Genomic DNA, 18,331 nt, shown 5'->3' with positions numbered 1-18,331 from the left:
GTATGTGTGAGTAAGTGTGTTTGTATGACAAAAAAAAAAAAAAGTGAGGAAAGGAAAATTGAATTGAGAAGAAGCCCACGCGGTTTGAGTCAGGAGCGACGAAAAGAAGCGTGAGAAGGAGGCAAGAAGGAACGGAAGAAGAGAAGAGAGTAGGAGAGAAAGAGAAAGAGAAAGAGGGGAAGATGGCACGCAGCATAACGTACATAACTGGATCGCAGCTTCTGGCTCTTCGGCGGCAACCCAACATCGCGATCGTTGATGTGAGGGACGAGGAGAGGATCTGCGATGGCCACATCTCTTCCTCTCTCCATTTCCCCAGCGACACTTTCTCCGACAACATGCCTAACCTTCTCCACCAGGTTAAAGGCAAAGACACCCTCGTCTTCCACTGTGCTCTCAGCCAGGTACCCTCTCTCTTCTCTTCAACCTTCATCTACGCCTAACTACTTCACATTTTAGACTTCAATTCCAGTTTCAGAGATAGGTACAGAGTACAAATGCCTTCTAAGCTTAGAATCGTTTATATGCCAGACTGCATGGTACAGATATCAAACTATTCATTTAGAATAATAAGTTAATAACATTAGAAGCCACATACACTTGTAGAACCGTGTTATGCTGGAAAAGTCGTTCTGAGATAATACTATGATAGATTAGACTATAGAGAAGACTGATGTTAAAGCACATCTGAATTTACGATTCTAAATGTGTGATTCTCCTTTATTAGGATGATCTTCTACTCTTCTTGTTGTGAAATTTCAAATGCGATTTAATTGATTTATTGATCAGCTTCTTATATGCATAACTTGCTCTATAAAGATTGATCATAGTTCTATCTATGCTTAGTTATATCTTAAATTGCTATATCAGAGGATAAGATTTCTGTGACATTAGTGTCTTCCTAATTCCTATATCCATTTTATATAATACCATACCAGAATGTGTGTCTCTGAGCTGAAAGTGGTATGAACTATACTGTATTATAGGTTCGGGGACCAACTTGTGCTCGAAAGCTTGTCAATTATCTTGAGGAAAGTAAGGAAGATGCCGGGATAAAGAACATCATGGTCTTGGAACGCGGCTTTAATGGTTGGGAAGCTTCTGGGAGGCCTGTTTGTCGCTGCACTAATGTTCCTTGCAAGGAGCATGGGGCTGCATAACTAGTTAGGATGGAATGGAAGCATTGGTCTCATGTGTAATGCGTGCAGCACCTTTGTATACCAAAAAGGAAAATGTATGATGACTACTGTAATCACTTCTTAATGAATCTTTGAGAAACTCAATTCCCTATATGTGTTGTGCATCGATTCCAATTGTAAGAAATATATCATTGGATACTGGACCAAGAATAACAAAGATACTATTCCCTTTCTTTGTTTCTCTGTTTCTTTTTTTTTTGCTTCCTTAGAGTAGCACTTAACAGAACTAGATGTGCTATTTATGCTTTATAAAATAAATCAATACATATCAAATGATTACAGTGTGTATAATGTTTCCGTGTGTAGAGGACGAGATGAATACACAAGATCTATCAAACTTTGTTAATATAACTTGTTCGTCACCTGGTTATCTCAGGTTGTCGGTAGGTGATGAGCTGGTGAGAGGGAAATCCCGGACGATACGCGGAGCGAGGGAAGCTGTATGCTGGTGACGTCGGAGGTTGAACGGGGCGGAGGGGGTGGCTACCTGCAAGGACACTCCGACGCTCAAGTCAGAGTCTGTACTGTGGGTGGCAGAATTAGGTCAGGGTTGTGACGTACTTTGGGGGGAGCGCTGACCTCTCCCCTTATATACCGTGCTGGGTGGGCCTAAAGGTGACCTAGCCCACTGCCCAAGATGTCCTGCGCTGCTCCTGCTCACGTGGGGCAGCGCTGGTGATCCTAACCGTCGGGTCAGGGGATCGAGTCAGACCCCGATGACTCCGACCCGCTTGTTTCGGCTAGGCAGTTTGGCCTGTACGATGAGCGTGGTTGTATGACGCCAGGGTCGGGTACTCGAAGGCCGACCCGTAGGGTTTCCTTATCGTTCCGGGTTTGGGCCGGAGGCGCTCCGACCCAGCGAGTAGGCGGACTGGACCTAAGGCGGTCCGTAACAGTGCCCCTAACGCGCTAGCCTCGAGGTTTCAGAGCTCGTGGTTAGGCGTGTTTACGCTACTCGCGGAGTAAGGGCGTTTTCGTTCTCCTCGGGAATTCGCTGGTGGCATTTCGTGTTTTGCACGCGTGGTTGCCTCGTCCTTGGTGCTGTCTCCTTGGCTTCTGCGTGGGGCATTAAATGCCCCAACATTTCAAAGCTTGTGAAAAGACAGGTATGCCCCTTCTTTTTGGCACTCCTTTTTCGGCGGTTACGTTTCGCTCCCTATTTGTTTCGTAGACCCTTCATAGTTTCATTTTCTCTCTTCCGTTTCCCTGCACTGCTGCTTTCTTTTGTTTCTTCCATTTTCCTGCATTGCCGCTTTCTATCCTCCTTCTCCTTCGGGTGTTCTAGCTCTTGCCTGGGTTCTCCTTTCTTTCGAGGTTTCTTCATTTCTGGTACGTTTCCTGTTCTTTCCAGTCGTTTTCCTTGATTTTGTGTGTTGTGCGTTTTTCTTGTTTGCGCGCTTGGGCTTTGTACTTGCTTTCTTTTCCTTTTAGAGGGGGGCGCGACAAGGTTTTTCTGGGGATTTTCATGTTCTGGGTTAGTGTAGGGGTAAGTTTGAGGAACCTTAGTTTTGATTGTTTTGTGCGGGTTCCCGATCTTCCATTCTGACTGAGCGGTGCCCTTGTTGTAGGTATGGCCGAGCGTTCTATCCTCCCGAGCCCGGCTCAGCGACCACTAGCCGACTTCGTTGATCACTACGCTTGGGTGTCCTCCGATGTGAGGGACACCCCCTCCCAAGTTACGAAGGAGGGTCTTTAAAATTTGCGTCAATCGGGGCTTTTGTGTGGGGGTGGTCCCGAAGAGGCGTTCTACCAGGTTTATGTCCCTGCTGATCGGGAGCGCGTATGCTACAAGAATTTGGTGCCCCCCCCCCCCCCCGAGTTGCCAATTGGATGTGGTTCTATGAACCTATGTTCACGACTTTGGGGGTTGGACTACCCTTCACCCCTTTTTTATGGGTCTGTTTAACCGCTGCGATGTTGCTCCGTCGCAGCTGCATCCGAACAGTTGGGCTGCCATCCGCTGTTTCGAGATGGTCTGCGAATACCTGGAGCTACCAACCTCTGTAAATGTCTTCCTCTACCTTTTTCTCCTCACAAATCCTTCTCGCCAGAAGGTGAAGAAGGGATATATGTCCTTTAGGTAGCGTTTGTTTTGAGGTACTGAGACAGAGACTGAGAGACTGAGACTCAATATCGTGTTTGTTAGTTTAGAGACTGGTAATAAAATTTCTGTCTCTGTCTCTAAAATTTCAGTATTTCAGTACCTCCAAAAAGTAGGGACACAGGGGACTGAAATTTTTAGAGATGGAGACTGAAACTTTAATAATATTTTATACCTAAAATACTTTCATTTCAATTAATTAATTCCAATTTTACCCTTTGTGCAAATTAAATTAGAGTTTCATTCTTGTTTCAATTTCTGTCTCCCATTTTACACCAAACAGAATACTGAGATTTATTTCAATCCCTATCTCTTAGTCTCTGTCTCTCAGTATCAGTCTTTCCGTCTCTGTCTCTCCACCAAACGCTACCATAGGGCCCAACAAGGTCGCAGGATTTTCGGCCTCTTCGAGGATTCTTATCATGGCTTCAAATTCAATTTTTTCAAGGTTAGGCCTATCGAAGGTCACCAACCCTTCTGGTTGACCCTTGAGGGGGATAGGCGGATCCCGACCTACTGGAGTTTCGGGGCGGGATCCGACTACCTGATTAAATTTTCTATGATGGACTGAGCCCGGAGGATCGTAATATTGCTGACACCTTGTTGGCAATTTTTGGTGAGAGGAACCTTAACCCCCGTATGGTTATGGGTGATCGGGAGGCCGGTCGGTCTTATGTTGGTGAGTTTTTTACCTTATGTTTTTTGTTCCTTTGTTTTCCTGTTTCTTATGTCTTTTTCTTTGCTTTTCTAGTTTCCATGGCCGGTGGGAAGAAAACCCTTGCCGACCTGATGAGTCTCATTCAGGGGAGTGAGGAAGGTGGGGAGGACTCGTCGGCGACCCTTTCGGCGAGCCAGGATCGTGAGGTTGCCGGGGAGGACAGCGGTCAGGCTGCCGGGGTTAACCAAGGTCAGTCCGTCAAGGGTGAGGCTTCTACTGTGGACCCCCCGGGGAAGGCGAATGTGGAGACGGAGAGGATTCTTAATGACGACTTGGGGTTTGCGGATGATTTGCAAACTGCCGATAGCTCAAAGAAGAGGAAACAGGATTCCGGGAAAGCACTCTCGGTTATGGAGAAAATTTTTGACGACGGGGGGTTTATCGAGTCTCAGCTGCTTCCTGGTACGGAAGAGTTCTTTCACGACGCCGATCTCTCTGGGCAGGCGAGGTGGATTTATCGCAGCCTTCTCCGAGCAGCCACTATTGCCAAGAAGGTGGAGCCCGTCCTGGGGAACTATCATACCATGGAGGTGAAGTTCCAGAATTCGCAGAAAGATTTGACGGACTCGAGACCCCGGGAGGAGTCTTTGAAAAAGAAAATATCTGAGTTGGAGGGAAAATCTAAAGAGTATGCCGAAGAGGCGAGTAGGTTGATGAGCGGGATGTTGCCTTGATGAAGGACCTGAACACCTCCCGTGGTGAAGCTGAGACGGCTAAGAAGAAAGTGGAAGAGTTGGAGGAAAAGCTTAAGCTGTCGGAGAGCTCAGCGGAGGCTGCTTGCAAGGAGGTGGTTGCTTTGAAGAGAAAGAATAAAGAGCTTGCTCAAGGGGCTCGGGAGGCCGTGAAGCTCACTGAAGAGGGGATTAAGCTTCAAGTGGCTGTGCTTGCCCCCGACCTTGATCTTACTCAGGTGGGTGCCCTCAACACTGTTGAGGACGGGAAGATTGTTGATCTCTTGAAGCCTTGAGGTGGAGGTTCCTCCTGTTTCTTTGTTGTTTTGTGTGTTTTGGGTCTGTGTAGGCACCTTTGCTTGTGATGAACATTTTCCTTTTTGCTTTTCGTTGTCGTATTGGATAATGCTGGTTTTATTCGGGCCGTCGTGGCCTCACTTTTACTTTTCGTTTGCTCGGGCCGTCGCGGCCTTTTATTTTACCGTTTATTGTGGTATTTTTGCTTAAGCTGATTTGTTCTCGTTTGGTCCCTTATGGTTCCCGGGGTGATCAGTCCCGGGTTTTCGTTGGGTCGACCGTTTGCCTTTTTCGTTATGTCCTTTATTTCGACTTGAGATTTGCAAAAAGGTACACTTATCGCTTTGTTAGATGAGCAAATAATAATAATGCAAAATTAGGTGAAAAAGATAATAGGTATAATTTGCATAAGACATAAAAAGAGGGAGTAAAGTGGAGCATAGGGGGGTGAGGTCGTGTGGTGGCCCCTTACTACGAGTAGAATCTCCTGAGATTTGCCATGTTCCATGTTCTCGGTACCTCATTTTCGTCCAGCTTTTCCAGCTTGTACCCCTCTACCGAGGACTTCTCTGACTCTGTAAGGTCCTTCCCAGTTTGCGGCCAGCTTGCCTTCTCCTGGGGTTGGTGGTCCTATGTCGTTATGCCGTAAGACTAGGTTGCCTTCTGCTAAACTCCTTTTCACTACTTTGCCGTTGTACCTGAGGGCTATTCTTTGTTTTATTGCCGCTTCTGTCAGGTGGGCCATCTCCCTTGTTTCGTCGGCCAAGTCTTTTTCGATTGCCTCATTTCCTCCTCCGAGGAGTAACCTCGGGCTTGCCTCCCCGATTTCGACTAGTATGACTGCGTCGACCCCGTAGGTGAGCCGGTAGGGGGTTTCGCCAGTAGATGATTGGGGGGTGGTTCTGTATGACCATAGGACTGAGGCGAGCTCGTCTGCCCATGAGCCTTTCTTCCTTTCAAGTCGCTTCTTCAGCCCTTTTAGGATGACCTTGTTGGCCGCCTCGACCTGTCCGTTTGTCTGAGGGTGCTCTACTGACAAGAACTTCTGCTTGATACTTAGTCCCTCTAGGAACCCTCTGAACTTTTTGTCAGTGAATTGTGTTCCGTTGTCTGATGTGACGGCTTCCGGGATCCCGAACCTCGTGACCACTTGCTTCCACATGAATTTTCGGCAATTTGCTGCGGTTATGCTGGCTAGTGGCTCCGCTTCTACCCATTTGGTGTAATAATCTATGGCCACTATTAGGTACTTCACTTGTCCGGGTCCTGGTGGGAATGGCCCCAGGAGGTCGACTCCCCATTGGGCGAAAGGTCGGGGGGCCATCATGAGACTGAGCTCCTCGGGAGGTGCTTTGTGGAAGCTGGCGTTTTCTTGGCATTTTTTACATTTTTTCACAAATTCCCGGGCGTCCGACAACATTGTGGACCAATAGTATCCTGCCCGGATGATTTTCCTTGCTAGGGATCTTCCCCCGATGTGGTGGCCGCAACACCCTTCATGTACTTCCCTTAGGACATATCCGTTTGGTCGGGGCGAAGACACTTGAGTAGGGGTTGGTGGAGCCCTCGCTTGTACAGCGGCCCTTGTATGATTGTGTACTTAGGAGCTTCCCTCTTGACGGCTTGTGCATCCTTTTCGTCGCGGTGTGTTTCTGCGTGCTCCAGATATCGGGAGATGGGGTCTATCCATGAGGGGGGCTTGGCACCTCATTTGCACACATGATAATTGAGGGTTCCGTGGCTAATCCTTAGATCAGGGATCTGTTCCCTGTGCCGAGTTTGGTGCTTGCGAGTTTGGAGAGGAGGTCGGCTCGGGCGTTTCTCTCTTTGGGAACATGATGGATTGTGACTTATTCGAAGCTCTTGCACAGTGTTTTCACTTTTTCCAAGTACTTTTGTAGCAGCACATCCCTGGCTTGGTAGCTGCCATTTACTTAGGAAGTGACGACTTGGGAATCGCTGCTAACTTCCACCCTCGATGGTCCGACTTCTTTAGCTAGTATTAGTCCCCCTATCAAGGCTTCATACTTAGCCTGATTGTTTGAAACTGGGAATTCGAACTTGATGGATTGTTCGAAGGCCACTCCTGCCGGGTTCTCGAGGATAATTCCAGCTCTACCGAACGTTTGGTTGGCTGCTCCGTTAACATGGAGTTTCCACCGTGTGTTCGGTAGGTCAGGGGCTTCTCCTGTGACCTCTACGAGGAAGTCTGTCATGGCTTGGGCTTTGATCGCTTGCCATGGTTCATATTGTAGATCAAATTGGGATAGCTCTACTTAGGGGTATTCACGGTGCGGTTTGGTTTGGTTTTTTAATGAAAAGTCATCCGATCCAATGTTATATTAATAGTGCGGTTCGGTTTGGTTCGTTTTTTTTATTCAACCCATCCGAACCAAACCAAACCAATTAAATTCGGTTTGGTTCGATTCGGTTTGTTCGGTTTTAAATTGTTTTGAAAACCTTTCCTATTATAATCATCAAATCATATCTAGGGTACTAAAATAATTAATCATTTTGCAAAATCAATAGATGCAGATGGAACAATGATCAACTTATAAATCACTAACAAATTCACAGAAGTACAACAAATTAAAATCATTAACAATTTTGTTACAAAAACAGTAGAAGTAGAAAGAACAATAATCAACCTAAACTGAATCAAGAAAATCAAGAAATACAACCAAATTAATTCCAAAAATTTTGCAAAAATAGTGCACCAATTCCAAACTGAATCAAGAAATAGAACCAAACTAAGTAAAAGATACAACCAAACTAGTTCCAAAACTGTTCATGTGGTGCACCATTCCACAAATTCTTCCTTTCACCTAAGGTGTACATATCCGCCTGCAGCACAAGTAAACCCAAGAATTACATAAAATGGTTTCAAACAGATTATATGCAACAGAGGTTATGAAAAAGTATAAAATAAATGGTTGGAATCATATAATGGTGAATCTTTTACACCTTCTCATCAATCTTAGGCCATCCTTATTCAATTTCAGGAGCTTCTCATCAATCATATAATGGTGAACAGCTTCGTGAAAGTCAGTTTCGTGAACAGCTTCCAAAGTGTTCCTCTAAACTAAAAAGTTTAGAATCAACCCTTAACCAAAATTTCCATAAATCAAAACAGAATAAAAATTTCAAAATTAAAAAACTAAATCAGAATCAACAACTCAACCATAGAATCAAGAACAAGCCAACCACAAATAAATTAAACAGTGATCAAGAGCAGAAACACAACAACAAATAAAGAGCAACAAATAATAATAATAATATAGCAATAGTACAAAATCAAGAGCAGAAACACAACAACAAATAAAATAAAAATAGAACAACAAATAAAATGAACAATGATCAGTGAACCAGCAATAAGAACAATGAATCAATAACAATGAATCAATAAAAAGTAAAGCAATAAAACAATAGAACAGGATGGATGGATGTTCCGTTGTGCTCAATAACTGTCTAATCTATATCAACTACTTATTTGTTCTTATAATTATGCATTATGAGTTTGGATCAAAGAACACCTAAATCACAGGATTATTATGTTGATGACAATAACTTTTCTTTGTTCTTGTTCACCATAAACAACAACCCTATGTTGGCTCTCTACCCTTTTTTTATGTTGAACCTTTCAATTCCTTTTTTAGTTAATAGAAGAATCTAACAATGATGAAGTTAGTTTAGAGACTGAAGAGCGGTATGAAAAATATTTAAATAATTACATACCTAACTCGGAGGCAACCACCCAAAACAAGGAAGAGCTTTCTATGTTAATAGGACATCCTTTGAGCTTGAACATTGAACCATGAACAGTGAACAACATAAGAACAATCAGAAGCAATTTCAGGAAATCAACAAGTAAATTAAACCATGAACAACAATCAGACGTAATTTCAGTAAATCAACAACAAATAAATTAAACCATGAACAAACACCAGCAACAAATATATACTGAAACGGAAATTGAACAACAATATACCAAAATCAACAACAAATTAAACCAAGAACAAAAATCAGCAACAAATATACACTGAAACAGAAATTGAACAACAATTAATCAATGATTATTGAACATAAATTGAATACCTGAATTGGAGGCTCCATATCTGACTTGACTGGGTGGCTGGGTGGCGGGTGCTGTCCGCGTCTCCGCGAGGCCAGAAATGATGCTATGGGTGGTGGCCGGGGTGGTGCTGGCTCCGCGACGATGGTGTTGGCTGGTGCTGTCTATGTTTTTATGTTAAATTCACATTTCTGGACTTTACTATGAGTTTGTTTGTTTTTCTGTGACTTCAGGTAATTTCTGGCTGAAATTGAGGGACTTGAGCAAAACTCTGAAAAAGGCTGACAAAAGGACTGCTGATGCTGTTGGAATCTAACCTCCCTGCACTCAAAATGGATTTTCTGGAGCTACAGAACTCTAATTGCCGCGCTCTCAACGGCGTTGGAAAGTAGACATCCAGAGCTTTCTAGCAATATATAATAGTCCATACTTTATTCGGAAATTGACGACGTAAATTGGCATTGAACGCCAAGTACATGCTGCTGTCTGGATTTAAACGCCAGAAACACGTCATGATCCGGAGTTGAACGCCCAAAACACGTTATAACTTGGAGTTCAACTCCAAGAAAAGCCTCAGCTCGTGGATAGATCAAGCTCAGCCCAAGCATAAACCAAGTGGGCCCCGGAAGTGGATTTATGCATCAATTACTTACTCATGTAAACCCTAGAAGCTAGTCTAGTATAAATAGGATAAGTTACTATTGTATTAGACATCTTTTGACAGTTTAATCTTTTGACATTTTAGTCTTTGATCATTTGGTCTTTGGATCATTCAGGGGGCTGGCCATTCGGCCATGCCTGAACCTTTCACTTATGTATTTTCAACAGTGGAGTTTCTGCACACCATAAATTAAGGGTGTGGAGCTCTGCTGTACCTCAAGTTTAAATACAATTACTATTACTTTCTATTCAATTCTCTTTTATTCTTATTCCAAGATATACGTTGAACAACACTTTGATGAATGTGATGATCCGTGACACTCATCATCATTCTCACCTATGAACGTGCGTGACTGACAACCACTTCCGTTCTACCTTAGGCCGGGTGCATATCTCTTAGATTCTCCAACAGAATCTTCGTGGTATAAGCTAGATAGATGGTGGCATTCATGGGGATCCGGAAAGTCTAACCTTGTCTGTGGTATTCCGAGTAGGATCCCGGGAATCCGGAAAGTCTAACCTTGTCTGTGGTATTCCGAGTAGGATTCCAGTATTGAATGACTGTGACAAGCTTCAAACTCCTGAAGGTTGGGCGTGATGACAAACACAAAAGAATCAAGGGATTCTACTCCAACCTGATTGAGAACCGACAGATGATTAGCCGTGCTGTGACAGAGCATTTGGACCATTTTCACTGAGAGGATGGGATGTAGCCATTGTCAAGGGTGATGCCTCCAGACGATTAGCCGTGCAGTGACAGCGCATAGGACCATTTTCCCGAGAGGATTAAAAGTAGCCATTGATGATGGTGATGCCCTACATACAGCTTGCCATGGAAAGGAGTAAGAAGAATTGGATGAAAGCAATAGGAAAGTAGAGATTCAAGAGGATTCTAGCATCTCCACACGCCTATCTGAAATTCCCACTATTGATCTACATAAGCATTTCTATCCTTTTTTTATTTTATTTATCTTTTAATTATCTAATCCAATTACATTTGACCCTATGAATCCACTTAACTGAGATTTACAAGGTGACCATAGCTTGCTTCATACCAACAATCTCTGTGGGATCGACCCTTACTCACGTAAGGTATTACTTGGATGACCCAGTACACTTGCTGGTTAAGTTGAACGGAGTTGTGTCCACACATAGTTGAAAAAGCAATGAATTTTACAAAATACAATAACAAAGGAATCACAATTTCGTCCACCAAGTTTTTAGCGCCGTTGCCGGGGATTGTTCGAGTATGGACAACTGACGGTTCATCTTGTTGCTCAGATTAGGTAATTTTCTTTTTATTTTCTTTTCAAAAAGTTTTCAAAATTTTTCTTTTATTTTCGTTTTTCTAAAAGAATATTTTCGAAAAAATAAAATAAAAATACAAAAAAATTAGAAAATCATAAAAATCAAAAATATTTTGCGTTTCTTGTTTGAGTCTTGAGTCAAATTTTATGTTTGGTGTCAATTGCATGCCTTAAAAATTTTTCTTGCATTTTCTTCAAAAAATTCATGCATTCATAGTGTTCTTCATGATCTTCAAGTTGTTCTTGGTAAGTCCTCTTGTTTGATCTTGATGTTTTCTTGTTTGGTGTATTTTCTTGTTTTTCATATGCATTTTTTGTTTGTTAGAGTCCATGCATTAAAGATTTCTAAGTTTGGTGTCTTCCATATTTTCTTTGCATAAAAATTTTTCAAAAATATGTTCTTGATGTTCATCATGATCTTCAAAGTGTTCTTGGTGTTCATCTTGACATTCATAGTGTTCTTGCATGCATCAAGTGTTTTGATCCAAAATTTTCATATTTTGGGTCATTTTTATGTTTTTCTCTCTCATCTTTAAAATTTCAAAAATAAAAAAAATATCTTTTCCTTATTTCCCTCCAAATTTTCGAAATTTTGGATTGACTTGGTCAAAAATTTTTAAAATTAGTTGTTTCTCACAAGTCAAGTTAACTTTTCAATTTTAAAAAAATCTTATCTTTTTAAAATCTTTTTCAAAAATCATATCTTTTCAATTTTATCTTTGTTTTTCGAAAATTTTCAAAAATCTTTTTTTTTTAAATTATTTTCAAAACCTTTTTCTTATCTTTATATCATATTTTCAAAATTACACTAACAATTAATGTGATTGATTCAAAAATTTGAAGTTTGTTACTTTCTTGTTAAGAAAGGTTCAATCTTTAAGCTCTAGAATCTTATCTTAAAGTTTCTTGTTAGTGAAGTAAGTAATTTTAAATTTAAAAATTAAATCTTTTTATCTTTTATCTTATCTTTTTCAAAAATTTTATCTTTTTCAAAATTTGATTTCAAAATATCTTATCTAACCTCTTATCTTCTTATCTTTTCAAATTTGATTTTAATATCTTTTTCAACTAACTCTTTGACTTTTTGTTTGTTTCTTATCTTTTTCAAACCACCTAACTACTTTTCCCTCTCTAATTTTCAATAATATCTCATCTCTTTTTCAAAAATTCTTTTTGTTTTAAATTTTAATTTTAATCTTATCTTATTTCTAATTTTCGAAAATTACTAACCCTTCTTTTTAAAAATTATTTTCGAATTTTCTATCTCTTCTCTCTTATTCTATTTAACTATTTATTTACTAACACTTCTCTTCACCTCTTTTCATCTAAAAATCCGAACATAATCTATCCCTTGTGTTTGGATTCTTCACTCTTTCTTCTTCTACTAACATAAAGGAATCTCTATACTGTGACATAGAGGATTCCTCTTTCTTTTCTTGTTTTCTTCTCTTTCATATGAGCAGGAACAAGGAAAAAGGCACTCTTGTTGAAATTGATCCAGAACCTGAAAGGACTCTGAAGAGAAAATTAAGAGAAGCTAAGTTACAACAATCTAAAGGTAACCTTTCAGAAACATTAGAACAAGAGAAGGAGATGGCAGCCGAAAATAATAATAATGCAAGGAGAATGCTTGGTGACTTCACAAAGCCAACGTCCAAATTTGATGGAAGAAGCATCTCCATTCCTGCCATTGGAGCCAATAATTTTGAGCTGAAACCTCAGCTAGTTGCCTTAACGCAACAAAACTGCAAGTTTTATGGACTTCCATCTGAAGATCCTTACCAGTTTTTAACTGAGTTCTTGCAGATTTGTGAGACTGTAAAAACGAATGGAGTTGATCCTGAAGTCTATAGACTCATGCTTTTCCCTTTTGCTGTAAGAGACAGAGCTAGAATATGGTTGGATTCACAACCCAAGGATAGCCTGGACTCCTGGGATAAGCTGGTCACTGCCTTCTTGGATAAATTCTTTCCTCCTCAAAAGATGAGCAAGATGAGAGTGGATGTTCAGACCTTCAAGCAAAAAGATGGTGAATCCCTCTATGAAGCTTGGGAAAGATACAAGCAGCTGACCAAAAGGTGTCCATCTGACATGTTTTCAGAATGGACCATATTAGATATATTCTATTATGGTCTATCTGAATTTTCGAAAATGTCATTGGACCATTCTGCAGGTGGATCTATTCACCTAAAGAAAACGCTTGAAGAGGCTCAAGAACTCATTGACATGGTTGCAAATAACCAATTCATGTACACTTCTGAGAGGAATTCCGTGAATAATGGGACGCCTCAGAGGAAGGGAGTTCTTGAAATTGATGCTCTGAATGCCATATTGGCTTAGAACAAAGTGTTGACTCAGCAAGTCAACATGATCTCTCAAAGTCTGAATGGATGGCAAAATGCATCCAACAGTACTAAAGAGGCAGCTTCTGAAGAAGCTTATGATCCTGAGAACCCTGCAATGGCAGAGGTTAATTACATGGGTGAACCTTATGGAAACACCTATAACTCATCATGGAGAAATCATCCAAATTTCTCATGGAAGGATCAACAAAAGCCTCAACAAGGCTTTAACAATGGTGGACGCAATAGGCTGAGCAATAGCAAGCCTTATCCATCATCTTCTCAGCAACAGACAGAGAATTCTGAACAAAACACTTCTAATTTAGCCAATCTAGTCTCTGATCTGTCAAAGGCTACTTTCAGTTTCATGAGTGAAACAAGATCCTCCATCAGAAATCTGGAGGCACAAGTGGGCCAGCTGAGTAAGAAAGTCATTGAAACTCCTCCCAGTATTCTCCCAAGTAATACAGAAGAGAATCCAAAAGGAGAGTGCAAGGCCATTGATATAATTAATATGGCCGAATGCACAAGGGAGGAGGAGGACGAAAATCCTAGTGAGGAAGACCTCCTGGGACGTCCTTCAAGCAAGAAGGAGTTTCCTATTAAGGATCCAAAGGAATCTGAGGCTCATACAGAAACCATAGAGATTCCATTAAATCTCCTTCTGCTATTCATGAGCTCTGAAGACTATTCTTCCTCTGAAGAGGATGAAGATGTGACTGGAGAGCAAGTTGCTCAATATTTAGGAGCTATCATGAAGCTGAATGCCAAGTTGTTTGGTAATGAGACTTGGGAAAGTGAAACTCCCTTGCTCATTAGTGAACTAGATACTTGGATTTAGAAAATTTTACCTCAAAAGAGACAAGATCCTGGCAAGTTCTTAATACCTTGTACCATAGGCACCATGACCTTTGAAAAGGCTCTATGTGATCTGGGGTCAGGAATAAATCTTATGCCACTCTCAGTAATGGAGAAGCTGGGGATCATTGAGGTACAACCTGCCTTGTTCTCATTACAATTGGCAGACAAGTCATTGAGACAAGCCTATGGAATAGTGGAGGACGTGTTAGTAAAGGTTGAAGGCCTTTACATCCCTGCTGATTTCATAATCTTAGACACTAGGAAGGAAGAGGATGAATGCATTATCCTTGGAAGACCTTTCCTAGCCACAGCAGGAGCTGTGATAGATGTCAACAGAGGTGAACTAGTCCTTCAATTGAATGGGGACTACCTTGTGTTTAAGGCACATGGCCATCCCTCTGTGACAAAAGAGAGTAAGCATGAAGAGCTTCTCTCAGTTCAGAGTCAAGAAGAGCCCCCACAGTCAAACTCTAAGTTTGGCGTTGTGAGGCCACAACCAAACTCTAAGTTTGGTGTTAAGACCCCATATCCAAACTCTAAGTTTGGTGTTGGGACTATACAACATTGACCTGATCACCTTTGTGGCTCCATGAGAGCCATTGTCAAGCTATTGACATTAAAGAAGCGCTTGTTGGGAGGCAACCCAATTTTATTTATCTAATTTTTATTTTATTGTTATTTTGTGTTTTATTAGGTACATGATCATGAGGAATCACGAAAAAAATATAAAAATTAAAAACAGGATCAAAAACAGCAGAAAAAAATCACACCCTTGAGGAAGCACAGACTGGCGTTCAACGCCAGTAAGGAGCATCTGGCTGGCGTTCAACGCCAGAACAGAGCATGAAACTGGCGCTGAACGCCAGAAACAAGCAACATTCTGGCGCTGAATGCCAGGAATGTGCCTAGAGGAAAAGCTGGCGCTGAACGCCAGTAACAAGCATGAAACTGGCGTTCAACGCCAGAAACATGTTACATGTGGGCGTTGAACGCCCAGAATGTGCACCACGGCGTTTAAACGCCAGAATGGTGTGCAAAGGCATTTTACATGCCTATTTAGTGCAGGGATGGAATTCCTTGACACCTCAGGATCTGTGGACCCCACAGGATCCCCACCTACTATATTCCCACCTTACCTCCTAATCCTATTTTACTCTTCCCCATGTCACACTTTCCAAAAACCCTTCACCAATCACCTCAATCTCTCTTCCCAATCACCTATTCACCACTCACATCCACCCACTCTTCCCCATAAACCCCACCTACCTTCAAAATTCAAAAACATTTTCCCACCCAATCCTACCCTAAATGGCCGAACCTACCCTCTCCCCTCTCCCTATATATACCCTTCCATTCTACTTCATTTTTACACAACATTACCCCCTCTACTATACTTTGGCCGAATCCATCTCCCCTCACTTTCCTCCAATTTCTTCTTCTTCTTCTCTTCTTTCTTCTTTTGCTCGAGGGCGAGCAATATTTTAAGTTTGGTGTGGTAAAAGCATAAGCTTTTTGTTTTTCCATTACCATCAATGGCACCTAAGGCCGGAGAATCCTCTAGAAAAGGAAAAAGGGAAGACAAAAGCTTCCACCTCCGAGTCATGGGAGATGGAAAGATTCATCTCCAAGAGCCATCAGGACCACTTCTATGATGTTGTGGCAAAGAAGAAGGTGATCCCTGAGGTCCCTTTCAAGCTCAAGAAAAATGAGTACCCGGAGATCCGACTTGAAATCCGAAGAAGAGGTTGGGAAGTCTTAACCAACCCCATGCAACAAGTCAGAATCTTAATGGTTCAAGAGTTCTATGCCAATGCATGGATCACTAGGAACCATGATCAAAGTATGAACCCGAGTCCAAAGAATTATCTCACAATGGTTCGGGGGAAATACTTAGATTTTAGTCCGGAAAATGTGAGGTTGGCGTTCCACTTGCCCATGATGCAAGGAGATGTACGCCCCTACACTAGAAGGGTCAACTTTAATCAAAGGTTGGACCAAGTCCTAATGGACATATGTCTGGAAGGAGCTCAATGGAAGAGAGACTCCAAAGGCAAGCCAGTTCAACTAAGAAGACTGGACCTCAAGCCTGTGGCTAGAGGATGGTTGGAGTTCATTCAACGCTCCATCATTCCCACTAGCAACCGATCTGAAGTTACTGTGGATCGGGCCATCATGATTCATAGCATCATGATTGGAGAGGAAGTAGAAGTTCATGAGGTCATCTCCAATGAAATCTACAAAATAGCCGACAAGCCCTCCACCATGGCAAGGCTAGCTTTTCTTCACCTTATTTGCCATCTATGTTACTCAGCTGAAGTTATCATAGAAGGAGACATCTCCATTGAAGAGGATAAGCCCATCACCAAGAAGAGGATGGAGCAAGCAAGAGAGACCCTTCACGGTTCTCAAGAGATGCATGAGGAAGCTCATCATCAAGAAATCCTTGAGATGCCTCAAGGGATGCACTTTCCTCCCAACAACTATTGGGAACAACTCAACACCTCCTTAGAAAATTTGAGCCACAATGTTGAACAATTAAGGGTGGAACATCATGAGCACTCTATCATTCTCCATGAAATAAGAGAAGATCAAAGAGCAATGAGGGAGGAGCAACAAAGGCAAGGAAGGGACATAGAAGAACTTAAGAACATTGTTGGTCCTTCAAGAAGAAGACGCCACTAAAGGTGGATTCATTCCTTGTTCTTATTTCTTTCTGCTTTTCGGTTTTTATGTTGTGTTTATCTATGTTTTGTGTCTCTACTTCATGATCATTAGTAGTTAGTAACTATGTCTTAAAGCTATGAATAAAATCCATTAATCCTTCACCTCTCTTAAATGAAATATGCTTTAATTCAAAAGAACAAGAAGTACATGAAATTCGAATTTATCCTTGAACTTAATTTAATTATATTGATGTTGTGACAATACTTTTTGTTTTTTGAATGAATGATTGAACAGTGCATATGTCTTTTGATATTGTTGTTTATGAATGTTAAAACTGTTGGCTCTTGAAAGAATGATGAACAAAGAGAAATGTTATTGATAATCTGAAAAATCATAAAATTGATTCTTGAAGCAAGAAAAAGCAGTGAAAAAAAAAGAAAAGCTTGTAAAAAAAATGGCGAAAAAAATAGAAAGAAAAAGAAAAAGCAAGCAGAAAAAGCCAATAGCCCTTAAAACCAAAAGGCAAGGGTAAAAAGGATCCAAGACTTTGAGCATCAATGGATAGGAGGGCCCAAGGAAATAAAATCCAGGCCTAAGCGGCTAAATCAAGCTGTCCCTAACCATGTGCTTGTGGCATGCAGGTCCAAGTGAAAAGCTTGAGACTGAGTGGTTAAAGTCATGATCCAATGCAAAAAGAGTGTGCTTAAATGCTCTGGACACCTCTAACTGGGGACTCTAGCAAAGCTGAGTCACAATCTGAAAAGGTTCACCCAGTTATGTATCTGTGGCATTTGTGTATCCGGTGGTAATACTGGAAAACAAAATGCTTAGGGCCACGATCAAGACTCATAAGTAGCTGTGTTCAAGAATCAACATGCTTAACTAGGAAAGTCAATAACACTATCCGAAATTCTAAGTTCCTAGAGAATCAATCATTCTAAACTTCAAAGGAAAAAGTGAGATGCCAAAACTGTTCATAAGCAAAAAGCTACAAGTCCCGCTCATCTAATTAGAATTAATATTCATTGATATTTTGAAATTTATAGTATATTCTCTTCTTTTTATCCTAATTGATTTTCAGTTGCTTGGGGACAAGCAACAATTTAAGTTTGGTGTTGTGATGAGCGGATAATTTATACGCTTTTTGGCATTGTTTTTAGGTAGTTTTTAGTAAGTTCAAGCTACTTTTTGGGATGTTTTCATTAGTTTTTATGTTAAATTCACATTTCTGGACTTTACTATGAGTTTGTTTGTTTTTCTTGACTTCAGGTAATTTCTGGCTGAAATTGAGGGACTTGAGCAAAACTCTGAAAAAGGCTGACAAAAGGACTGCTGATGCTGTTGGAATCTGACCTCCCTGCACTCAAAATAGATTTTATGGAGCTACAGAACTTCAATTGGCGCGCTCTTAACGGCGTTGGAAAGTAGACATCCAGAGC

The 18,331-nt window shown here is 41.3% G+C and overlaps 2 protein-coding genes across 2 annotated transcripts; both read left to right on the top strand.

The window, feature by feature from the left end:
- Positions 1 to 161: 161 nt before the first annotated feature.
- LOC112696563 (dual specificity phosphatase Cdc25) lies at positions 162 to 1,372 on the top strand. The gene is made up of 2 exons (XM_025749373.3): positions 162 to 404; positions 987 to 1,372. The coding sequence occupies exons 1-2, from the start codon at positions 183 to 185 to the stop codon at positions 1,158 to 1,160; spliced, it is 396 nt and encodes a 131-aa protein (XP_025605158.1). The 5' UTR covers positions 162 to 182; the 3' UTR covers positions 1,161 to 1,372.
- Positions 1,373 to 1,575: 203 nt separating this feature from the next.
- LOC140173446 (uncharacterized) lies at positions 1,576 to 5,170 on the top strand. The gene is made up of 2 exons (XM_072196967.1): positions 1,576 to 2,528; positions 2,768 to 5,170. Exon 2 carries the CDS (start codon positions 3,940 to 3,942, stop codon positions 4,690 to 4,692), a length of 753 nt encoding a protein of 250 aa, XP_072053068.1. The 5' UTR covers positions 1,576 to 2,528; positions 2,768 to 3,939; the 3' UTR covers positions 4,693 to 5,170.
- Positions 5,171 to 18,331: the final 13,161 nt, after the last annotated feature.

This window comes from Arachis hypogaea, chromosome 6, assembly GCF_003086295.3.
Source record: "Arachis hypogaea cultivar Tifrunner chromosome 6, arahy.Tifrunner.gnm2.J5K5, whole genome shotgun sequence".
Classification (NCBI taxonomy): domain Eukaryota; kingdom Viridiplantae; phylum Streptophyta; class Magnoliopsida; order Fabales; family Fabaceae; genus Arachis; species Arachis hypogaea.
The sequence above is the reverse complement of the archived record's forward strand: the minus strand, read 5'-3'. Positions and strand labels throughout refer to the sequence as shown.